General features: G+C 42.6%; 1 protein-coding gene across 5 annotated transcripts in view; it reads right to left on the reverse strand.

The window, feature by feature from the left end:
• LRP4 (LDL receptor related protein 4) overlaps positions 1-26,329 on the reverse strand; it is a 98,303-nt gene that overhangs the window by 45,780 nt on the left and 26,194 nt on the right. For 4 of the 5 annotated variants that reach the window (XM_083456235.1, XM_083456236.1, XM_083456239.1 and 1 more), the window contains exon 2: positions 6,671-6,829. In XM_083456235.1, coding sequence (XP_083312361.1) covers positions 6,671-6,829 — 159 coding nt within the window. The remainder of the gene's footprint in view (positions 1-6,670; positions 6,830-26,329) is intronic. The other variant, XM_083456237.1, reaches the window with a different exon arrangement.

Raw genomic sequence — 26,329 nt, forward strand, 5'->3', positions numbered from 1 at the left:
AAGGCGGTTTCTGTAGAGGGAATGGAGGGACAGAAAGGGACCCATCTAGGGGAAGGAAAACTCGGATCCTAAACCTCTGCTGCCTTGTGTGGTATCTTCAGGAGAAGAAAAGGCTAAGGAGTAAATCCTACACAAATCCGGAGTGGAGCCTCCTTCTGGCAACTCCTGCAGCCAAGCTGGTGCCAAATGTATTCCTCTGATTTCCTTTAGACCGCCTCAGTGAGGTCAAGTGGGGGGAGGCTGTCTCGTTGTTTGGGCAGTCCAAGCATCCAGATACACTCCCCGTTTTCTACCTTGAAAATGCAAACCGCTCCAACTCCTATGCCAGCCTAGGTCTTCAGCGAAATAATTACTCCCAGTTTTGAAGTGGAAATCACATTCACCTTTCCTCATCCCTTTAGAAACCTCCCCTGCAAGTCTGGGAAAGTGATGCAGTGGGTATGAAACCAAAAGCCCTTCCTTCCTTCCTTCACTCCACCTATGTTAGGAGGTCCCGGAGTACACACAATTGGGGTGAAAAACTAAGGGAAGTGTCTGACTAAATAGTAATTATAAAATGATTGCATCTTTGCCAATAAAAATAAAAATAAACCAAATGCTAGAGTTCCATCCAGGAAACTGCAATTAACAGCGGTCAAAGGGTATCAGCAAAAGTCTAAAAAAAGGAGAATAGCTCTCTACTGTTTTGCATCAAGAGTCAGAAGCATGACAGAGGATGCGCTCATTGGAAAGAATCTGGCTCTCCAAAAACATGCGCATACCCTGGAGGCCAGAGTCAAGGCGGCCAACTTTGAGGAGCTGAAGGAGACAGAGAGAAAATTACCTCCACTGTCAGAGTAAGTCTGTTTCTGAATACCAGTTGCTGGAAATCACAGGAGAGTAGAGCGCTGTTGTACTCAGGTCCTGCTTATGGTCTTCCCACAGGGATCCGGTTGGCCACTGTGAGAACAGGATGCTGGACTAAATGCGCAACTGGCATCATCCAGCTAGCCCTTCTTAAGTTCTTATACGGTATCTATAACATAAGCTAACCACTTTTTTCAAAAGTCCACATATTCCTTATACAGTGGTAACTCGGGTTACATACGCTTCAGGTTACATACGCTTCAGGTTACAGACTCCGCTAACCCAGAAATTGTGCTTCAGGTTAAGAACTTTGCTTCAGGATGAGAACAGAAATCGTGCTTCGGTGGCGCGGCAGCAGCAGGAGGCCCCATTAGCTAAAGTGGTGCTTCAGGTTAAGAACAGTTTCAGGTTAAGTACGAACCTCCGGAACGAATTAAGTACTTAACCAGAGGTACCACTGTATATTGCATACATATAGTACATGAAGTAGCACTTTATGTAATAGAAGCCTTAAGTTATGAGTCTTTTCATCTAGTCAATCCAAGATTCAGGAGCCACTGGCTTCCTTCCAACCACAAAACCTTGCTTTAGAAACCAATGAAAAAGCCAATATTGCTGCTTGGGATTAGCAATCCTATATTCTTCATTATTTCCCATTTCATTCAACCATGCTGGAAATACCCACATACATCAATGGCCATCAACAGGCAAAATCCAAATAAAAAAGACCTTTCTCTTTTCCTCCTATCCCTGAGACAGCATTCACAAGAGCCTCTATAAGGAGCGCCTGTATTTCCAGGTGTTTGATTTTTAAAAACCTTTCTAAAAGCACATAATTATGCTTGATAACTTCTCAAGTGCCAAATTGCCCATTTTCACAATGGGGAAAACTGTACTTAACTAGCATTAGTTTCCAGCCTAAAAAGCAGGCGGTTTCAAAGGCAATCAGTAATCCCATTAGTGACTCTAAGTTCCATGAAGGATTCCTACATGAGGATGGGTGAAAAAGCAGAAAAGCAGCAAAAGCCTCTCCTCTCAAAACACTTCATTATCAAGGCTGACCTTTAGGCTGGCACAACTAAACCCTTTTGAACATACTAAATTCAGCCTAAATCTTCTTCTCACTCCCAACCAAAAATCTTTTAGAGCAGCTTCATTTGCATTATATTTGCATCAAAGGGTTATTCTTTGCAGAGAGGTAAAAACATGTATACTATCATATATAGTGGATGGCATTCAACTTCCCCCCCCCTCAGAGTAGACTCATTGACCCACCCGGGAAGAATGGCAGATGAAACTGATGGACTACATGGAAATGGCGGAAATGACTGGCAGAATCCGAGACCAGGGAGAAGAGTCGATGGAGGAAGATTGGAAAAAATTCAAAGTATATTTACAGAAATATTGCAAAATTAATGAATGTTAGAAGAATGTTGGAATGAACTTACATGGTTTTAGCAGAAGTGTTATTAAGAACTATATGAATTTTAATTGTAAATGTGTTAAAGTGGAATATTTAAAGTTAAATTGTGTTAGGATAAATTATAGAACAAAAATTGAAGAAGAGGGAAAGGATTTGTTGAATTAGCAAATCTGAACTAGAATACAAAAAAGGGAGGTGCAGGAAGTCGAGGAAATAAGCAAATGGAAGATATAGACATGAAATTTGGATGTGTGTTTAAATGTTTTTGTTTTGTTTTTGTTGTATTGTTGTATTGTACCTTTTTATTGTTGATGTATTGTTTGTTGAATCTATGTATTGTTTTTCTTTATTGTCTTTCTTTTTATAACTATAAAATATTTAATAAATATTATTTTTTAAAAAAACCCAGAGTAGAATCATTGAAACAAATGACCATGACTGACTTGGGTCCAAGAATTCCAGCACCCTTGTTGTTGACACAACTTCCCTGGGTGGACGTTTGGGAAAGGAGTTGCGTGAGGACCAAGAGCGATGGAAGGCAGCAGGGACCTGTTGGAAGAAGGTGATGGAGCAATGTCTGGGGGAGAGATGGAGCTGTGTCAGAGGGAAGAGCAGCAGACATCAAGAGGATGGAAAGAGAAGGGCTGCAAGCCGCCAGGTCGGGCCAGGAGCTCTTGAACTCTGGATGGTGGACTACTATTTGAGGGACACGCTCCCTGAGCACACCCCAACCGCACGGCACAACAGCGACACTGGAGACAAGCCAACTCCCCGAGATATGAGGTGCTTCTTGAAAGCCACATACCCAAGGACTGACTCTGAAGCAATGATATCAGATAACAAGGAGAACAAGGAGAATACTTCAGGGGATGAAGTATGTCAGGGAAAGACACAAAATCAGAGCAGCCGTTAGCAAGAAAGACATGGGTGAGTGCATCCATAAGCTCATTCTGCAATTGACTAGCGACAAAACGAAAAAAGGAAAGCAATGCTTTGATTGTCATATGCTGTTCATTGCTCACTTCAACATGATTCTGCACTTCACATACGTTGCTGCTAATTCCCCCCCCCCCTTGTTTTTAAGAAGGCTGCTGCTGTTGTTTCTGTAAGGGCACATTCTAATTCATTGCTCTCTGTCACACTTGATTTTAAAGACTCTTGCTGGCTCCCCCTCCTCGAAAATGATGATGGCACTCTGCAGCTCCAGAGAGGCAAGGCAAGGGTTCATTTCTCTAGGTATGCACCAATGGCACTTCTAATTTCACTTAGTTTTAAACTATGGAACTCAGTCCCACAGGAGGCGATGGGGGCCACCAATTTTGATAGCTTTAGAACAGCATTAGACAAATTCATGGAGGAGAGAGCTATTGATGGCTACTAGCCATGATGGCTATGCTCTGCCACCACACTTGGGAGGCAGCAATGATTTTGAATACCAGTTGCTGGAAACCACAAGAGGTTTGCACTCAAATCCTGCTTGCTGGTTTCTCAGAGGTATCTGGTTGGCCGCTGTGAGAACAGGATGCTGGACTAGATGGGCCACTGGCCTCATCCACCAACCTCATCTTATGCTCTTAATAAAGCAGAAGTGCAAGCCACAGAAAATTTATTGGGAGGTCTAAGCATCTCTACCTCCTTTTTCTCTATGGCTTTTTCAGTCACATATGCACATTTCAACAGGTACAAAAGAGCAGAAACCAAAAATATTCTCCCCTACACCAAACTAAGGCTTGGTACCAACGTGCCTCCTCGTGTCTTCAGATAAGCCCATCCCAATTAAATATTTAGAGGGCAAATGGATTTCATTTTTATTTTTTGGCCTAGGGAAAATGAGTAGATTAATTCAGTTGGAGGAAAAGAAAGAAGACAACTAAGGAAACTAAACAGACACTGGTTTGGTAAAGATGAAAATCCTTCAAATGTAAAGTTTGCAGATGAAAAAGGAAGTGATGCTGCTTACCGACAAGACCATTTACCATATTTTTTGCTCTATGAGACTCATTTTTCCCCTCCTAAAAATAAGGGGAAATGTGTGTGCGTCTTATGGAGCGAATGCAGGCTGCGCAGCTATCCCAGAAGCCAGAACAGCAAGAGAGATCGCTGCTTTCACTGCGCAGCGATCCCTCTTGTTCTTCTGGCTTCTGAGATTCAGAATATTTTTTTTATTGTTTTCCTCCTCCAAAAACTAGGTGCATCTTATGGTCTGGTGCGTCTTATAGAGCGAAAAATATGGTCTGTGAGAAACCAAGAACTGCAAAGGAGGTACAAGGCTATGAGATTCAGAAAAATGCTTTGTATGTATTTTTTAAACCATCACCGTAGCCAAGTAACATGCAAGACTCGTTAAAAAAAACCACAGCTAGGAGACTCTCAGATCACAGTATTCGAACAGACGTACTAGACACACAGCATGTGACACGCTGGGCAGTTACCAAAGGTGAAAATTGAGTTGCACTACCAAATATACAGCAATAATTTAAGGTTTGCACCTGATGCAGAGCACCATGATGATCCCTTGCCGAAATGTGCATAACTATATCTGTTCAATCAACTCTTCACACATTCCCTTTGCACATGAGTGCACAGTTATTTCAGAAACAATATAAAATTATTTGCAGCACAGCTTAAGACCACACCATTAGAGTAAGGTTTATTTAAAACCACGTTTAAAAAGACACTATGAAGACACTAGAGCCTCTTGGGGGAGGCCATTCCATGACCACATGATTCCTTATGCTCCTCCTTGATCAGTCATGTCTTCTTCTGGGGACGTTTGATGGCTCCTGTGGAATTCCTTGACAATAGAAGCAAGAGCCATCCTTCCTCATTTCTAGAAGTCTTCTTAAAATTGTATCATTCAGACAGGTGTTTCAAAACAGAGATTCTTTGCCAACCAGTTCTTACCGTGTGCTTGATGATGTTTTCACTGAAATGCGTACTGCTGTTTTTGGTCTGTATAACCCCTTGCAATATTTTATATGAAAAGGCCTTTTATAACTATTTAAATAAATAAACACATCTTTCAGGTAACCTTGTCCCAAGGCGTTTAGAAATGTAAAGAAATCCAGCATTGAAAATGGGGTCCAGAAATGTATGTGTGCATGTACAATGACTGCACACATGTAGACAGACATATATATACACATACATGTGTGTGCGTGCACACATGTAAGTATGGATTTTTTTAAAAAGTAAAATGGCTAGATTCTACTTTTCAGGAATCGCTGCTCCTTATTTCATAATCCAAGGGCTGAGAATTATAAATCGGGGCTCTCTTTATTCAGATGAAGTGCATTTTTACTTTGAGATTTCATTACTATGTACTTCTGGATATTAAAAATACTAACAATTAGCATCCTTGTTTTGGCTCTACAGTCATTGTGATGGCAGTTCTTATGCAAATAGGACTGTCTGCAGAAGTGCAAATCTTGGAATTGTGGATGCGCTGTAATTATGATTCAAGTCTAGATCTCTCTGAGGGAGGTTCTGTCCTTTTTCTGCATTGCTAAAACTCAACTTTCAAGTCAACCGATGTACATGGAGAATCATTACTAGACATTTAAAATAGAAGAGTCATTTGCTATTATGGATTTTTGACAGGCATATTTTGCATTAAGCTTGTCTCATTGTTCAACTCCTCTTTCAGCAAGGATGCTTGCTCCTCAGTAGAAATGAGATTATTCTTTCTAGAGAGGGGTACGCATAGTTTTGCAAAACAAAAGCAAAAAATGAGAAGCTTTTCTGTACATTTTTCATGGGTGTTGCACATTTCAATGTGGATGTTCTAAGTGCACATTCTCCCACATTCAAGGAGAAGGTATGTTTTACCTGCTTCTTGTTTCAGACTTTTGGGGCTGAAAGGTATGTATATGTAAATCACTCGTAAGGGTGGTGAAATTCTTTTGCCTATTTATAAATCAGTTTTTCTACCACTTTCCTTGTTTTGGGGGAATCCTGTGATTCTGTCTGTTGTTTCTAATGCTCTTGAGGACCTTCTCCTCTGTTTTAGGACCACAAGGAAAAACTGAAGGTTGGAGACACCCCCACCCACACCGGCTGCAAACTCTGTTTTGTTTTCTTTTTGTTGACAGCATGGGCCACAAAAGCTAATTAAGCAAGCAGCTAGCTCTCCTCACAGCCACAACCTTCCAAGAACGCCAACAAAGGAAATGACTGGAAAAGGGACATGTCGCAACACGTCCCAAGTTAGCAACATGCCACTGACTCTGCTGGGCTGGAAGAAACTCTTAGGGCAGATACTTGTCACAGGCCTTAGCCACGGTGGTGGCAAAAAGCGACCTGTGACTTTTCACAGCACCCAGGCACACACCAACCTTCTTTCGCCTCAGTCCTTCCCCTCTCCCTCCCTTCCTCCCTCTTAAGAATGGATTGTTCGCTTACTGCAGCCGTCTTCATCACTGTGGTCCCCGCAGTCATTGTCACCGTCGCACTGCCACTGAGCAGGGATGCAAGTGCATTCGCCAAAAGCACTAACAGCACAGGTGAAGTGGTTTCGTCCACAAGCGCACTCTGCGCTGCTGCTGCCACTGCTGCCTGCACCTGCAGGGAGAAAATAATTGACATGCTTTAGAGGTAAGAAAAAGCAAGGGACACCTAACATCACGTTAATGCGCATGAATGCAGTGCAAAATAACACTGGGAATATTCCTACGAACCGCACACACTCCCAGCATTCCACTGTGTGTTAAGATTCCCGAGATGCAACTGACTGGAAGCAACGACTGAAAAGCAATCATTCAGGGGGGAAATCTAAGGGTTGGTTCCATGGCCAAATATCTGGAGCAGCTTACAGCAATATCCTATTTACAACACCTCTATCTATCTCCGCATCACCACCACATATATGCATGGATCCCATATTTGGGCAATTCCCAGAGTCCTTGGCAGATATATGAGGACTTAAATAAAGTAGGGAAGCCTGCAGGTTTTTATAGGCTTTCTGTTTACTCTCATCCCTTGATTCCAGAAAGGGGATAAGCTGAAGGATATTTCACAAAACCACAGCGCACACATGCCATCATTTCTGCTTCATAAAAAAAGGCAGCCAGCATTGTTGTGTGCTAATTTCCATTTCCCCCTTCACATTCTCACAGCTGAAATGCTCACAAACTTATAGTGATATTATAATGATACTGTACCTGAAATAGGAGATATGTTCAAGGTACGTGGTCATATCAAGAATAGAAACAAGGAAGTAGCTACAAACGGATTGAGTGAAGTCAAACTCTTTGCAAGCAAGTTCTGCCTCTAAAAATAGGACACGTGTGATAGCTCACTCATGTGTTTCAGAAACCCAGAACAGGATCCATGCCTCTGATTATGACCCTCTCAGCTTCTCATGTTCCATCCCTGGTCAACTAAGGAGATTCGGAAATGAGCAGGAAGTCAGGGCACCTGCCTATTAGGCAAGCAAAGCAGTGCTTAAGGGGATAAAATATACGCTTCTCGTAATCAAGTCAAAATGTTTCTGGTGCTGCTTGGGCTGATGCAGACTTTAAATCCGGTAACAGCTATGGTATCTCTTCTAAGTGCAAAGCATTTCTCTAGAATCTTTCATGTTGTCAGAGGGAAAAGCAATTTACCCAACGTTTGTCCGAAAATTGTATCACCTTTCTTAGAGACAAGGAAGAAGATATTTCACCCCTTACTCCGAAGAAGGGGGTCTGCTTCCCACAACCTTTCATTAATTCTCTATTGATGCTATCAATCAGCCATCATTACAGCAAGATAATATTGCTGGCTCTTCATTAGCATGCCATTGCTCTACATTCTTTGGAGAACTGCTTCATTTAGGAAGCTTAACAATTGGGGAAGGCTGTACTTTTACACACAGGCTAGTTAGCAGGACAATCTTCTTTGATCTGAAGGGATATTCTTTCCATAAATGAACTTCAGAAGCAAATGGCTACTATTCCTTCGCTTGTCACTTAAAGCAGTGATTTTTAACCTCAAGTAGCAGTTTCCCACTGAAGAAAAGTACAGTTAATCCAGTCTTAATAGAGGGATTTGCTGACCCATTGTTTTAACAGAGAACTTTTCTGTCAGAAACTGGGAAGGCCACACTGCACTCATATGGTCTGATGACAGAAGAAACATCACTCACTGATATAGACCACAAAGATCTGTTAATGCAGCATAAGAAGCAGAACTAATTTCAACCAGGGGTCCAACACCTGACCAGAATCCCACCTACTTATAAGTGTGGCTACGTAATGTGGTGTTGTAGGTCACCAATTTTACAGGTGTCAAGGTCCACTGGCTCAGTATCATGCTCCACGGGCACCTTTGGAAGATGACACAGTCCAAGCTTAATTACAGTATCTCTGTCATAAGACATTCATTGATTGGTTGGTTGCATTTCTATCCCACCTTTCCTCCAAGTTGCTCACGGTGGCATACATGGCTCTCCGTATTATCCACACAACAGCTCTGAGACAGGTCAGGCTGAAAGTTGATGACAGGCCCAAGTGAGCTTCATGGCTGAGTGGGGATTTAAACTCCTGGTCTGCCATTCACAGGACACCCAAGGAGATGTTGATGTTTATGTGTGGTGTTGTTGTTAAACATAAATGTTTACTCCACCATTTCTGAAACATTAGGTAATAATGAAGGAAGATTTTAAGGCTAGTTTAGATCCCCAGTCTGGAGCTGGAAGCATTCAAGCTTCCAACTCTGCTTGTACAATCAGCACATTCATGCAATGCTATACGAATACATGAGGCGTAACACACTCGTGGAAATATTTTCCTGCTTGAACCAAGGACCAGCTATAGCAGGGGTCAGCAAGGTTTACCTGGCCTGGGCCGATCCACTCCAGCAGAGATCCCTCTGTGGGCTGGATTGCGCGCATGCATGAGCGCGCTCGTCCGCGATTTCCGGCGTCTGTGCAGACACAATTTCCAGCGTTTGCATCTGCCCAAACATGATTTTCAGCTTCTGCACATGCACAGATGTGATTTCCAGCGCCGCGGAAGCAAGACCCCGCGCCGCGCCAGTTTAGAGCAGTGTGCGGGGACTCGCCGAGGGGGCGGCTCGGTTCGGGGGAGCCCTGTGGGCCGTTTGTGGCCCATGGACCTTAGGTTGCCTACCCCTGAGCTATAGCTATTCCCTCACCTTCACTAAACCTCATGGAGACACTGATGCAGAAACTTCTGACATTCAGAAGTTTCCCTTTTTATTCTTTAAAAGCTTAAGGGAACATGTCAAGCAAATTCAGCAGGTCTGATTTATACAGACAAGGAAAAGAAACTCAACAAGTCTATACAGGTCAGATAAGGTTTATGGCTTGGGTAAGCATAAATGGCAGCAATCACACATACTATAAAGATTAACAGGAACCCGAGGAAAGTACTTTTCCATGATAAAGGAATGGAGCACGGAAATCAATAAATCTCAAGGGTAGCAAAACTGAAGAGTGACGGGAAGGAGAGAAAAAGAGTGCTTGTAAACATTTGCCTTGAAAGCCAATGACTGGAGGTAACTTTTCCAGTACCCACTGAAAGCTGCTGCCAATTCTAAGGAAGTCTGGGCTAGCCAATAAAAATGCAATTTATTCTGGTAAAGCAGCAATGGTCTGAAAGGCATATGCAAGCACACTATCATGTGGAAGTGAAAGAATCGGCTACTCTGAAAGAAGAATAACTCTGCCCCACCCTCACTTTAAAAAGACTAAGTGGCTGCACCTTTGATTAAAAAGCAAGACTGAGTTCCCATGTCTACCCTATGTTAATTAAGTGTGACAATGGGCTGAGCAGCTTCCCTTTAAATATCTTGTAAGTCACCACATCTTTAGAAATGAAAATGCTGCAATATCTCCAAGGGCTCAGAGCATATTGGGGAAAGCTTTGCAGGATAATTTATATCATGGCCCGCTATTCAGAAAAGTAATTATAATTGGCTCGGATATGAACACAAAAGTCAAAAGCTGGCTGAAGAACCATAAACAAAGGGTAATGAGAAACAGCAACGTACCAAACTGCAGGAGGGATGGAGCTCTTAGAAACTACAGGGATCACTGTTAGATCCATTGTTTTAAAACATCTTCATTAGTGACCTGGAAAAGGGGAACTTATCGCTTTCAGAAAACACCAAAACAGGAAAAGCAGCAAATGCCCACGAGAGAGCAAAATAAAAGCATCAGATAAGAGGCAGAAAATTCAGTGTCATATAATTCACATCCGGTAGGAAGCAATCTAACATAAATATCTGAAGAGAGAAAAATTGAAATACTAATGCTGCAATAGCAAGTTTCCTGATATGCCGGTATGTCATTGTTACAAGTAATGATTTTAAAATATACAAATGCTGCAATCTTAGAGAGGTTGTTCTGGCCAGATCCTAACCTGTTTATTAAGTAAGTCGCTATGAGTTCAATGGAACTGACTCCCACATAAATCAGGAGTGCATCATCATTTGGTCATTAATTCCAATGTAATATCAGCAAGCATAGTTAAATTCAAGCCCCATTACTTAACAAGAAAATCTAGGGGGGGAAATCTACATATATAGGAAATCTGATATACAGTGGTACCTCGGGTTACATACGCTTCAGGTTACAGACTCCGCTAACCCAGAAATAGTACCTCGGGTGAAGAACTTTGCTTCAGGATGAGAACAGAAATCACACGGCAGCGGCGCAGCAGCAGTGGGAGGCCCCATTAGATAAAGTGGTGCTTCAGGTTAAGAACAGTTTCAGGTTAAAAACGAACCTCCAGAAGGAATTAAGTACGTAACCAGAAGTACCACTGTATTAAACTAATATTTAACTAATAGATAGGCATTTACTCCAGACTATGCTGCTGACACCTGGAACTGACAAGGCCAGCAATGGAAATTCCAGTCTTCTCATCTGATCCTTCTCCATCATGTTGCAGAAACTGCCCTGATCTCCTCTGCCTTCCAAAAATCCTAGGGTACTGTCACTTCCTACTCTCCAACACCCATCCAAGAATTACCTCTTTCTTTCTATATTTGTTGCTAAAACCCTAATTCATGTTCCAGTCACATCTTACGTAGACTACTGCAACCTCCCTCCTTCCCAGCCTTTGCTCTCGTCATCTCTACACTTTTCAGGCAAATCAGAATGCTGCTTAGGCTAAAGCTAACTCTTGCCCAATGCTGCAATCCCAACTTTGCCTTTCGGCTTCTGCACTGACTCCCTGATATTTTCTTCATCAACTTTTGTATGCATTACTACTGGAACAAAATGTTTAATACCTCTAATTAATCTAATAATCACGACATCAGGCATTATTGACCAATAATGCACTTACTAATACCATTCATTTAGAGTTCAATTTAGAATCCTTAGTACAGTGGGCATTTTATAAGGATGTTCATGGATTTGAAAGGAAAGCTTAAAAACATGGTTAGTATACAATTTTTCTCTGTAACTCACGCCTGGAGAAAAACTTAGAAAGATGCATGTCAAATAGTAAAAGCTCCTCCCCTAAATGTATATTACATGTCAAGACTTTCTAAAACACAGGTTATGCATAAATCTGGATTTTCAAGATATTGAGGTAACTACAGAATGGCTCTAAAAAGTCCACCCAACTTGCTGGGAGAGAGAAATTTTCTCCCATTCTGGCAGCCCAGCACCCACCATTTTCAGGCAAATTTATGCAAATTATCCACAGCCATTAAGCTTCCAGTGCATTGCAAATTGATGCTCAGTCTCTTCATTTTCTCAGTTCTTATATTTTGATTGTGCTTGATCTCTCTCTGTTCCCTGCTCTGATATTTTGGTGCTGACTTCCAAGGCACTGGCTACAGTCCAGCCTCTTAAGACAGATCTCATCACTACATATCTGTCCTAACTCACAGAGGTCAGATTCTTCTGGTTGCTTAATTTGTTGTAGATAGGATACAGAACTCCAGCCGGTGAGGACACTGAACTTCCTGTTTGCCAAATGCATTTCCTACCATTAGACATGTTTTAAATATTCATGTTAAATGCTATCACATTGCAAACTATCCAATAACTAACTCTTCAAGGAGAATAAAACAGGAAAAAGCACTTAATCTTTAGGTGGTATTTCATATTCAAATTACAAACACTAGTCAGGAATGATTTTCTAACACCCAACCCTCTCAGTAATGTGATCCTCACTCCATGCATCAGAACCAACATGATCACCAACATGTTATATGGCTTTGACATTAGGATGTTATCAGGTATATCACATAAAGAACTGCCAATCAAACTGGAAACCACTAATAAATTTTCTTCAGCATATGTCAGTCAAGTTGAGCTGTCTCACACCACTGTGTCAGCTGCAAAATATGACAGAATAAGGGGAACATAATCAGCAAACACTGCATATCATCTATCATATCATGTAAATTATATGAAAATTGAAGTGCAAAGAAACACACAATTATAGAGTTGGATGGGACCACAAGGGTCATCTAGTCCAACCCACTGCAATTCTGGAAACATGGGGCTCGAATCCGCAACCCTGAGGTCATGATTATCATGCTCTATTGTCTGAGCTATCCCAGGCCATGCAAGCTAAAAGGCAGGGTGTTCTTCTGGCTATTATGTCATGATATGCATTAAAACCTACAGAGCCAAACAAATCCCTTTGATGTTGAATGCTTCAACAAATTTGCACACCTTCTTCGAGAAAATAAATTTTCTGTCCCTACATCTAGGAAGCCATTTCTCTTATTATTCTTTTCCAGCAGTTTAGGAGTAAAAACATATTTTCTTTTGCTGAGGAACATTAATCATATTTTTTTCATAATACAAACGTTGTTTGAATTACCATTACCATTCCCATTACAATCATTAACAAACCATTATCACCATTATGAAGGGGAATACGTATTCTCCAGCCTATTAATCTTGTTTCAAGAGAACAGGATCCTAACAGCCTGACCTGAAGAGGCCTATCAAGGTTGCCACACCAGGCACACTTGGCTGAATGTTAGTTAGCCACACTGAACATGGCAGGACTCCCAAACAAATCTGCCTGGGATTGTGCTGTGATACTCCATTCCCTAACACTAAATTGCAGCTCACTCTAGACCAGGGGTAGGCAACCTAAGGTCCATGGGCCACAAGCGGCCCATGGGGATCGTTTAACCGGCCCCCGAGCCTCCCGCTTGGTGAGTCCCCGCATGCTGCGCTATACCGGTACAGCGTGGCGCAGGAACTCGCTTCCGCAGTGCCGGAAATCGCGTCTGCGCATGCTCAGACGCCGGAAATTGCGGCCACGCGTGCTCATGATCTGGCCCACGGAGGGATCTCCGCTGGAGTGAACCGGCCCAGGCGGGGTAAACCTTGCCCACCCCTGCTCTAGACCCTTCTGACACCCGAAGCCAAACTGAAGGATACAGTCCATGAACAACACAAGCAGCAAAGCTGTCGTGGGATCTTTTCAGATTCAGAGTCTGTAGTGTAGAGGCTGGAATTAGAAGTGGAAAAATGATGCTACTGGTACATTTAAAAGAGGGGCAACATAATCATCTCAGTAAAATTCCAGCCATAAAAACAGGTCTAAAAATTTGCATCAGAATCCAGGGCAAATGAAAAGCACTGACAAGACATCTGAGTTGGTGCCCAGCAAACCTGCCTAAGGAGAGTATTCCACAACCAGGGGGCAACAACAGAGAAGGCAGTTTCCTTGGCCACCCCCACCTTACTTCAAAAGTCAGGGGACTTGGAAGAATGGCCTCGGAAGGTGGTCTTAGAATGGAGGTCCATGCAGGAGAAAAGAGTCTTTCAGGTAACTGGGACACAAGCCATTTAAGGGAAAGAAGCAAAGCTGTAGCCATGGAGATTATATGGGGGTGGAATGTAAAGACAAGGAAAAGAGCAGAGGCAGTACAGGACTCCATTTAATCATTTAGGTAAAAATGAAACCTGTCTTCTGTTCTAATGCACTGGCCAATAGGTATACAGTGGTGCCCCGCAAGACGAATGCCTCGCAAGACGGAAAACCCACTAGACGAAAGGGTTTTCCGTTTTGGAGGTGCTTCGCAAAACGAATTTGCTATGGGCTTGCTTCGCAAGACGAAAATGTCTTGCAATTCCTGGGGGTTTTTTTCCCCTCCCAGCCTTTTTCCCAAGCCCCTAAGCCGCTGAACAGCTGTTCGCTAAGCCGCTGAACAGCTGATCTAAGCCGCTTATCAGCTGATCTAAGCCGCTAATAGCCTTTTAGCAGCTAATCCGCTAATCCCTTAAGCCTTTAATAGCCGCTAATAGCCTTTTAGCAGCTAATCCGCTAATCCCTTAAGCCTTTAATAGCCGCTAAACCGCTAATAGCGCTAATCCGCTAATGGGCTTGCTTCGCAAGACGGAAAAAACCGCAAGACGAAGAGACTCGCGGAACGGATTCTTTTCGTCTTGCGAGGCACCACTGTACATGCACTGCAAAGACTGATGAGTACCTGGGCATATTAGACTACCTGAAGTTTTATACCAGCTTACTGTACAATGCCGTGTAACACGTTTCCCAACAGCCTGTGTGATTTTGGCAACGCGGCACAATATTTCTCGTTAGGGGCCTGGAGAAAACCCATTTTTCTGTGTTGTAGGGAAGTACCCATTACACCAGCAGAGCTGCAATTGCCAGAGGATAAGAAAACAAGAGCTCAGGCTCAGTATGACATTTTTGAGGATTCTGAGGGCTGCAAGAGAACTCTATTCATTATTGTGGCATGACATAAGCAAAACTTGAACCAGAACTTTTATACTAAAGGGTCAGCAAAGGGATTATTTTGGAATAAGAATGTCAACACTTCCAACGGTGGAGCATCTGTGCAAAGCGGATACTCTGCTGCTACCCTCTATTCCACCAGAATCTGGGAAGGCAAGCCACAGTGGCCTAGCCTTGCAGGAGGAGGTCTCCAGTGAAGGAGAGGGCGGCCATTTGTGGCAAGAATTGAGACAGAACCTTCTACTCTGCAATCCCACAGGCAGAGGAACTTCAAAAGATGAACCACAAGATAAATGCAGCTATCTTGGGAAAAAGAATTACTCTATAAAAGTTTTTTTAAACATATAACCAAACATACACAGTACATATTATGTTTCCCTCAGAGAACGAGCAAAATAGGGAGAATTATTAACTGCCCAGACTAAGCTGACTATGGCAGAATTAGGCCAGGCTCATCAAATAAGGGGCACCACATGACCACAATGTCATCACAGATCCCCCACTGCTAACCAGAAAACTGGAAGAAATTAAGACTTGAAAGTAAAAGGCATCCTGGCCATTTTTTTTGTGGGAGAGCAGGGGGAAACCACAATGATAAATACTTTTTATGGGTTCATATGGGGCTAGATGTTTCCAGCAGTGCTGCCAGAAAGAAAAGCAAGATGCACCGTGGTGAAAGTTACTGCACAGCTGCCATACAAGCAGAAAAGTTCAGGCCTGTTCAGCCCACCCACATCTCACCTGCTTTTCTACAGAGCTTGCGAATAGTCATGCTTCAATTTTCACTGCCTCCTGGCTCCAGTCTCCCTTACAAAAAGTCTTCCTCAGTACAGAGAACAAGATCCAGTCCTTGACTCTACGGATGGAGGAGAGGGTTGGGGGACCCCTGGCCAGTGGACCTAATTAGACCCGCCGGGCCTACCCATTTGGCCTGCTAAGGCCATTTTAGCCAAGCCACATCCACCAGTCCTAACATGATACATGACATCATGTGTGGGGCAGGTAAACAAGTGGCTGGACCAAAGAGGTTTGCAGCCACCACCAGTCAAAACTTTCCCCCCTCTCTCATAACACTTGAGAAAATCCCATGGAGCTGAATGTTGGAAAATTCAGGACAGGCTAAAGGAAGTACTTCTTCACAAAGTGCATAGCGAGACTTTGCTCCCCTGAGAAGTAGTAATGGCCACCAACTTAAAAGAGTTTTAAAAGAGGATTAGACAATATATAGAGGATAAAACTATCAATGGCTACCAGCCACAATGATAGTTTTCTACCTCCAATGTTGGAGGCGGCATGTCTCTGAATGCCATTTGTTGAGAGTCACAAGTGGGGAGAGGACTATTGTTCTTCCGTCTTGTTTGCAGGCTTCCCACAAACATCTAGCTGGCCCCTGCGAGAACAGGATGCCTTTGGCCTGATTCAGCAGGGCTTTTCAGCCGATTGTCCGCTGGGAAGTTCTCTAATCCATTATGATCCTCACTTCAACATTAATTCAACGGCTGTATCATGGTTTCATCCCTGAGCTTGTGAAAGAATGGCTTCAGTTGTTATAGAAGACTCAGCATGAAAGAAAAGCTACAGAGCAAGGAGAAAAGAAACCACCTCAACATTTACAAACCTCAGTCAGATATGACCAGGGTTTTATATCCTATTTCAGAAGCACTGCAACACTGACTTTTGAGTGCTGCACATATAAGCCAAAGCCATTGTTATTCTTCACCTCTGAAGTTCAAACTCATCTGATATGCTTGTGGACCCACCTGGACTGTGGGACAGAGCAGGAAACTGAAATGAGGCATCTCCAAGCTTAATTCAGAAGATCATTTTTCTTCCTCTCCCCACCCTTCCCTATCTACTCTGCCACTAAACACATCATTAGGCAAACCCTAATGGAAACCAATTCAGTGTCACAGTTGTGTGTCAGGAGTTCCACACTTAACTCAGGAAATTAAAATAAAGCCTCCTGGCTCCACTTCAGCAATCAAAGTATGGCCTGTCTTTCCTGTCTTGGCCTCTGACCTGAATGAAGTGCAATTGCATCCTGTGATACCGGAAAACAAAGGCCAGTTAGGCTCTAGAGATGTTGATGCAGGTCCCAATCTCTTGTAGTAGTGTTTAGATTACTGAAAGGCTTACATTAAAAAGGGAAGGCCAGCTCCACAGCAATTGTTGACACTGGAATTAGATTGTTCCTCCATGAAGAGGCTGCCCGTCTGACTGGCACAGTTCCAAAACTTAAATGCTACTGTTACTTAGAGTCCTGAATTAGTTTTGGATTTGGGGAGTTTGTGTTGATCCAGAGCCAAAGGAAACATGAAAACTGGAGGAAAATTTGTTAAATGTTGACAGAGCCACAGGAGGGGAACTTCAGCAAAGCTACCAAGAAACACCGGGATATTTTATTTTTTTAAAAAAAAAAAGACACACAAAACAAAACAAAACAAAACAAAACAAAACAAAACAGGGGAGCTGAAGAAGAGGAAAGTTCTAGCCACATGATAGAAGGGTTAGTTCCTCCTGCAGACTTGGACATAACCAGTTATTTTTATTCAGTACCCATTACTGCACTTCCAGGAAAACAGTGAAGCAAGTGTGCTTCTAACCTCTCTAAGCGTAGTTCACAGTCCAGAATCTAGCATACCAGCTACTATTCTGCTGATGCAGCCACCACAGAATTTGCAACTCGGTGCAAAATTCACCCTTACATAACAACAACCCACATTCACACACACAAACAATGTTTGTGTAATTCCACTAAATAAGCATAATTCATACAGGACACAGAATTCAGCTCTTCCTGACACCAACTTCGGGTCACTATTTGGTGCAAAATCTTAAAAATGGTTTAAGCTGCCACATTTCTGGTATCTATGATTCTTGCACACCTGCTCCTCTGGTCCTGCTCAACAGCAGCTTCAGCAGGAAACAAATGACCAAAATGAAACATATGGTCTGACAGGAGGTCCTCTTATAGACAGCGATTTTTCTGTATTTCAGTGCTTCACAGTTTTAGTACTGATCTTATTGCAAGGTAATCTTGCAGTAGGCAAATTCGGAAACTAAGCCCAAAGTGGCAATCAGCTGATGGGCAAAATGAGCAAACTATCTGGTGTGTGTGTGTGTGAGAGAGAGAGAGAGAGAGAATATGAACAGGAGTAGAAGGAGCAATTACAGCACACACATACGAGGAAAAAGCTGAGTAGCAAGAATGTCAACTTTCCTCTTTCAACAAATAGTCCCTAAGTGAATATTTCTGTCCTAGTCTATATCTGAATTGCACCTGAAATTGTTTATTATATACACAATAGTTTCAACTGTTTTTATATATGTATTTGTTGCATGTTTTTGTTGTACTATGAAAGCACTTCAAGATGGTTCATAGGATGAGATTCATGACAGAACAACATCTGTCGGATTCTACTGAAGGTTTTAAGAAAAAATATACCTTATACAAACACAGCAGTGCTTTTGTTTGTGCATTTCAAATTTCATGCAATACTTAATATTTATATACCACTTTTCCTAAGAGCACAAACCTTGTCACTTCATTGTAATCCTTTCTGGAAGCCAGCAGAACCAATATTAGCATCGTCATAGTAAAGACAAAGCTAGCAGACACTAAGAACTACTAGGTACTTCCAGTTCGAAATTCATGTTCTCAAATTTGCACGATAGGTGAGCTGAGCTCTAAAGCATCAAATGGCTTTAATAATTAGGAGGGGCTATCAGTGGGCGATACCCTCCTGTTCCAAGTTTTACTCAAGGTGGAATGGCCTTCAGTTTCAGATAGATGCTATTTCTTTGGGAGGCCACCCAGTTGGGAGTAATTGGCAACACTGCTGTTTCTATCTGAGACAGGCAATATAACCCACCTCAGAGGCTTGCATCTGTCCCCACAGTTCCCCATCCTCCCCAAATGTGTACTGGACACTGAACAAACCCGTTGAGAATGTTCCCAAAGGCCCACAAAGGACCTTTGTTCTCCTCCCAATTGTGTCCTGCTCTTTTCACCTCCCTACGGAAACATTTCCAAACCAGTGGGCACACACGTGTGTGTGGGGGGGGGTGTCCTTGCAGTGACTGAGGGAGTGTAGAATGACTGGATAACTTTCCTGAGAGTGTTTCTACAGTCCTATCTGTTAGCACACCCTCCCCGCCGCCCACATTCCTATTTGGAAAGCTGGACTATATGGAGTAGGGGAGAGGGAGAGAAAAGGGCAGAGGACCGCCCGCCCCTGCTTCTACTTTGCAGCACACTGCTCCCTTTCACGAGGCTCCAGTAGCTTGTGTGAAACGATCAGCTGCACTCCTCTGCAGCGCAAACTAACTAAAGAACAACACGTTAAACAAGTGACAGAAGGAGCAGAGGGCATGGATCAGGCAGTCTCCAGACACAGCGGCAGTTCACTAACAAGCTGCTCAGACAGAGCACCAAGACAAATAAGACAAACAGGAAAGACATGGACAAGCAAGCTCCCCATCTTTATTCTAGCTGTCGGTCATTTTTCTTATTCGAGTGAGAGTAGAACAATGAGGATTTGTCAAGCGTGACCATATACGTTCCCAAGGGTCTAAAAATGCCCAAAAGCAAAGGACACAAATGCTTTACTTGGGAAGTGAAATTTGACAATCCAGGCACTTCTCCAAAGTTGGCAACTAACTGTGCCAACCAGCCCTTCTGCCACCCCCTCCCCTTTTTAAATTTTCATTTGATAAAAGGAGGTTTGGTGCTATTCTATAGGGGAAGTCTAGACGTACAGCTATTCTCATCCAGTAGCCCAAATGCTTTACTTGGGAAGGGAAATTTGACAATCCAGGCACTTCTCCAAAGTTGGCAACTAACTGTGCCAACCAGCCCTTCTGCACCCCCTTTTAAATTTTCATTTGATAAAAGAAGGTTTGGTGCTATTCTATAGGGGAAGTCTAGACGTACAGCTATTCTCATCCAGTAGCCCACATACAACAAAAACCCTCAGATCATCTTTACAACTTTGCCTGCTCCCATCAAGGAAGCATTTGAGGCCCTAGCAATGTTATTTTTCTAGAAAAAGAGGTGCCGGAACTCACCATGAACACCTCCATCATTCTCTTAGTAGAATGGTAATGGCATCCACCTGAGAGATGCCAGAACTGACTTCTGGCGAGTTCCGGCTGAAAAAAAAGTCCTGGGTCCTAGATATCTGTGCTGATTCCCAGTAACTTTTCCTTAGTTCCTCAGACCAAGTTTCATCAATGTTAGCAACCATTCTGCTCCTGGCCATTGAGATGCTTCTAGTCGCATTCGCAAGCAGTGTGTGATGGTAGATCATCTTCTCCAGTGGTTTGTCCCCCAGTATCCGATATTCAGGTGTATACTGCTTGTATACCATTCATCTACTTATCCTCCATATTTTTACATGGATCTGCACAATGTGGGAACACAGTGAAGAAAATAGGCTTAGCTATAGGAATACGTCCCAATTCTATAGAACAGTCACCAAGGGAAATGATTTGACAGAAATTGCTGGCCTGCAAGTCGCCTGGCAACGACAACATTCCAGGGACTAGTCTCAGTTTTTGTTTCTAGGTATTTGGCCACTAAGGTTTTTCCACAAATTATCCTAATAACAAATATATTTTTGCTCTTGAATAAAATCTGTCAACCTGCAAGGGGTTAAAGCCTGGTTATCACGTACTAGTAGCCTGACAACTCTTGTGTCTGCAGTGGTCTACAATGGTCTCAGATTTTTCATATAATCAGGTTCCATTGCTGTTAATCAGTGCACTACTATTTAAGTATATAAAAAAAGCCAAACACAACATGAGCTAAATGGACAGAAATCTATTCAGCCCAACTCTATCTGGCCAGCCAAATCTCATGACCAGCTGGATTGCCCCTTCCCTTGCTTGCCCAGCAGGATGCCCAAAAATGGCGTGTGAACATTTCCCTCTGCCCTTGCTGCAGCATTAAAATGAACAATAGTCTCTGCCAGTGTCATTCATCTCCTCCTGTTGCCAGACTGCTTTGTTCTTTCTTGTCCCTTTTCACCTTACAGGGAGGGGCTTTTAGAAGCCCAACCGACTGGCAACAATACAAAAAGAAGAAGAATTAGAATCTTTCATATTTCCAGGGGGGTTATTATTATTATTTATCAGAAGGGAGGTTAAGGTTAAAAGACGAAGAAGTGTTGTCATTCCCTTGCACAGCAGATAGAAGGCAGAACCACCACCCCCTCAAAGTTCTCAGGCCCCAGCTGACCCGTTCCATTCCAGAACTGGTTTCTCCGTTTGAAGGAGTGCAGAATTTGCTGGAGAGTGAGGGTCATAGGGGAACAAAACTCTTTTCTTCTTTAGGAAGTGGGGACTACATAATTGCTGAGAGGCAGCTTCCTGGTGGAAATCAACATGGATCCCAGCTCATACTCGGTGCTGTTTTGTGTGCAAGCATGTGGCCTTTCATCCTCTCCCTCTCATTCATTTCGGATCATTGAGAGGGAAGGAGGGCATAAGCACCAAGCCACCAGCAGTTCAGCGGCACCCCGCCCTGACCAAGTGGCTCAAATGAAAAGGCAGTTGCTACAACACAAAACTAAAACAGGGAAGAGAGAGAGAGAGCGAATCCAACAGGATCTGCAGAAGGAACACATTCAGTCGTGACCCTCTGCAGCCAGCCATTTGAGCAGGCGGAGCCTGTCCCGGGCATCAGTCATCAGCTGGTCCTCCAACCAAAAAGCGTGGCAATACAAAAAAAGAGAGGGTGAATGGGAAAGGAGGACTCGTGATTTCCGCTTTCAGGGGCCTACTTATATATTACAAGCAAATTTGTATAACCAGCCTGCCAGCCTCTCCCCAAGAAGCCTCTGGTGCAGGGGAGATCTAAAGCAGAGAAGTAATGAGAGAAGAGATGCTTAACTGCTTCCTTGCCTATTCTTTCATCAGGGTGGCCCCTCTCATATGTTGTCAATAAAGAATTGCATCAACAAAAAAAGAGGGCAAAAGGGTGACACTAATTTGCATGTACTTTGAATATGGAAATTTATATGTATAGATGCATATTTTGAATTTAAATGGGGGGAGCACCTCTCACACTAGTGGGGAAGCCTGGGAGCAGGTGACCCAAGTAATTGCTCAGTCTGCTGCCCAAGTGCTATCCAGGTGCCTGGGACTTCAAGGTCCCTGCTCACCAGGGTGGAATCAATGATTTCTATTTTTTTTTTAAAAAAAAATTAAATTGAATTTTTTAAATAAAATGCTTTTGGAGGAAAAATCTTTTGTAAAGATAGTTTTCTATTTAAGTTACATTATAGTCCAAAGGCTATTCATCAGGAAAGAAGGATTTGTTTTAAATTTTTCATGTGTGCTAAAGCTCAGTCTAAGTTTGTTTTTTAATCGTTTAACCACATCAGTTAACAAACATGGATACATATGCTATAATGCTTTAGTTAAATAAATTGTTTAAATTGTTATTAAGGAAATGATTATTTTTCTCCTTCCAATAAAGTACAGAAAGGTCCAAATATAAACAGTTAACTTATTAAACCTCACAATAATTTTATAATTATCTGTCTATGTGTAGTATAGACAAATCAGTAATTTTTGGTATAACTGTAAAAACTACTCTGAAAATTTCTTATTCCAAAAATGAAAACTTCTTCTGGTTGTAAAGATTATATGAGCAAGCAAGAGTCTTTCTGTAATTTTTTAAAAATTTAAATCAAGTCTTACTGACTAGTGATTTAAATCATGATTTAAATCGATTTGATTTAAATCAAATACACCCTGCTGCTCGCCCTTCTTAGGGTTTTCTAAATGAGCAAATCTCTAAGCCAGGCAGCCCTTCAGATCGAAGACACCTTCAAACAGAGGATGGACACTGCTCAAACCTGCTTCATTCACTCAGAAGTGACTTTTCAAATAAAGTAATAGGGCCATGACATGTGTTTGCATGCAGTTAGTACTTGCAGCAGATTGGGGACAATAGATGGATACTGCCCCCATGAATCAGATGAATTTCTGCAACATGCCCACAGAACATCTTAAGATTAAAATACTTTGATTTCAAAGAAAGGATTACTATCTCTGGCATGTTTCAAGTGCATGTAGATTTTAAACTAGGTAGCAGATGTAATAAAAACTGGTTGGATGACAGCAAGACAAAGGAGGGGGGGGGAGAGAAAGTGGGAGGTACAAAATGTAATAGAACATTCTGAGGCTGAAGATGGGGTTTGGCAGTTCTATATATGCACCCAGATTTGCTGGACTGACATTTTTTCTCTCTCTGCCCTCTCAGACTTCACTCTAAAACAGAATCCATTCAACGCCTTAAAAAACACACCACGTACCTAGAAATCCAAAACTCACAAGCTCATAACGTTAACAATAAATGATGCTACATCACTGAACAATACAGATATATTTGCTTTCAATCTAACATTACAGATAGATTAGAGATAGGGAGATGATACAATAATTGTGTGTATAGATAATATTTTGCACAAAGGGAGTCCATGGAACATAGGAAATTCCAACTGTTCTGGAAGAAAAGTGTGTGGAGGGGGATCCTTTATTTGGCATTTGAAATTGAACAGCTGTCAACTTTTGGCAGTTTCACGTGTGACTTTTTTAAACATGTGAAATAAATATGGTAATTTATTTCATCCTCAGAGAGGCAGAGAACAATGGAAAAGCTGGATAAGAAAGGCAAGGCCCTACCTTGGCACCTGAATGCTGTAGACATGGAGAAAGTAGCAGCTGAACACAGGGAGGGAAAAGTCAATTTTTCCTTACCCTATATCATGTCTATGATCAACCCTGCCCCAGGCACCCAGAATCAATTTCATCCCAGGGCCAAGGTGTGAACTGCACCTTCAGCTATATTTTTAAACTGCGGTCTACTCAGCTTGGCTAGTCTCTTCAGTTACATGCATGCTTTGACATCTGCCAGGTGCACAAGCCTAGGGGGCGGGGGAGGGGGGGGGCAGAAGGCTACACATGGGAAGGTGTGGTGACAAGGCCTCTGCATGCTAGCAGCTTTTTGGGTACAAGCCACTTACACACCTTTTACCTTCAAATTGCATCATTAAAGAAAACACAAAGTTGTAGTAACAGGTAACAGAAAGATCAGCTACAGGCAACTTTTATAAACACAAAACCAGTGCTGACCCTGATGCATACAGACCACCCCATATGCTCAACCTACTGCTCTTGTACTATCAAGGGGAAATAAGTAGCAGAAAGACAAGCAAAAGCCTGCTGGTATGTTGAAGAAGAGCACCAAAGATTAAAGAGGTGTTTTGACAACTTTTGAGAAGTCATAACAGAATCGTGCAGGCAAACTTCCATTAAGAAGTATCAGAAACCAGATGCCATAGCCAATACCCTGCCCCTTGGTCCCAGTTTTTGGGCACCTCTGGATAAGAACAATGTCTAATAGTGGGGAGCTGGGGCAAGGGCATGCATTCAAGCCATGTCCCAACATCCTCATGTGCATCCGTCCCCATGTACCTTGGCCCAACCTTCCTATGTTGAGTGGGGTAGTTCTACAGGTACGTTCAGTCGTGGATTAACTCTCCATGTGACCAGGGACCCTGCTCTAGAACTGCTCGAGAACTGAACAGGCAAGGCTGATTCCACATGGGGATGTTGGGGCAGGTTCGCATGCACACACCTGTTCCCACTTTTCAACATAACATGTTCAGGCAAATTCCTGAGCACAACTAAGAAGACGAAGAACTCCTAAGCAGTTGTTAAGGCATGACTGAGAGTGTATGGTAGAATACATTTATGCAGTTGATGTTTAAAGCCTGGGGCCAGGTTAACAGCAGCTCTTTGAACTGAGCCCAGAAATAACATGGTAATCACTTCAAGTCAGTTGAGGTGCAGCATTTTTGACCAGCTCTGGTTTCCAAACATTCTTCAAAGGTAGCACTATGTACACTGCAGCGATCCAAAAGAGGTTTCCATGGCACGTATCACAGTGGCAGGGTCCTCATCACAAACAGGATGAACAACCATTTCTGGATAATCTAGGCCACTCACTCAGCTCTGAATGGCCTCCCCATGGAGCTTCATTTAGATGTTGAAAAGCACTGCAAACCAGGTGAGAGACTCCCAAGACTGTTCACAATCCCCCAGTGGTACCTTCAACCACATTCCCATCAGGTTGTGCAAGTCAGTATTTACTTAGGTTATGTTGATGTTCTTAGTGACATTTTATGGATATTTCATTCATTTTATTCTCACATGTTGTACATCGCCTTGAAATATTTCTTACAGAAGTTAGGATCATAAATATGTAGACAGATAAATAAATGAATACAACTGTCAATGCCAAAAAATGCCACTGAAACAGACAGCTGGTTCAGGATACTATGGGTCAATGGTGTCAAAAGCTGCCATGAGGTCCAAGAGAATCACAGGATCTACCCCCTGGTAAAGGTCACTTAAATGGGTCCGAAAAATCAAGTTACTCAGGAAATTGTAGGTTATTAATCGTCCTGCTGCCATTCTGCAACTACCAAATATTGTACATCAGGTAAATCTGCTGGTAACTATATGAATTATTCCAAAAATTATGAACTGTACACTTACGATGTCCCATCATCAACGTAATTGTGTAGACGAGAGGAAGCTCCTCTCACCTCACTATATTAATTGTCAGTTTCCTTTTCCATTGGTTCCTTTAATTAATCTCCCTCTGGGATTTAGTGGTGTAACAAGGCCAGTCAGGTAAACTCTTATCAATTAGTATTGCAGAAGTCTTTGCTTACAAACAACAGACAGGCAGAAGTCTTTGCTTACAAACAACAGGCAGGCAGAGGGTGAAGGAAAACAGTGCCTATAGAAAATCACACTTTTTAAATACAACTGCCTGCTTTTCAGATTATCTCTTCTCATTTAAAGTGGCTCATAAAAGGGATACAGCTCTATGCCACCAATGTGATCCTAAGCATCAAAACTGCCAAAGGACTCATTATGTAGTGTTCAGTTGTTCTGAATTTTAGAGCAAAGAATTCAACCCTTCAAATTCTCAGTCAGACAGCTTTTCAAGCCGAAGATTTAAAGTGTTGTTTTAAACTTACAAAGCCTTACAAAACACCTTTCTCCATAGGAACCATGCTGGACTCTGAGGCAAGAAGCCCGGAGGGTGGTGGCAAGATAACGGGCCTTTTGAGTAGTGGCCTCCCCTCACCTTAAGGAACATTCAGGGCGTCTCACCTGGCAAACACTAACCATTTTTCTGGTGTCACACAAAGAGGTTTCTCTTCTCTCAGGCATTTGAATGTTAATTTTCTGCAGCAGTTGATGCCATTTTCTGGGTCATTTGTCTGGTGGTCAAGCCTCTGTTTGAAGAATGGGGGGATTTGTTTTAAATAGCTTAACCATGTTGGTGTTT

The sequence above is a fragment of the Podarcis tiliguerta genome (genome assembly GCF_965153285.1).
Source record: "Podarcis tiliguerta genome assembly, chromosome: 1".
NCBI classification, from domain to species: Eukaryota; Metazoa; Chordata; class Lepidosauria; order Squamata; family Lacertidae; genus Podarcis; species Podarcis tiliguerta.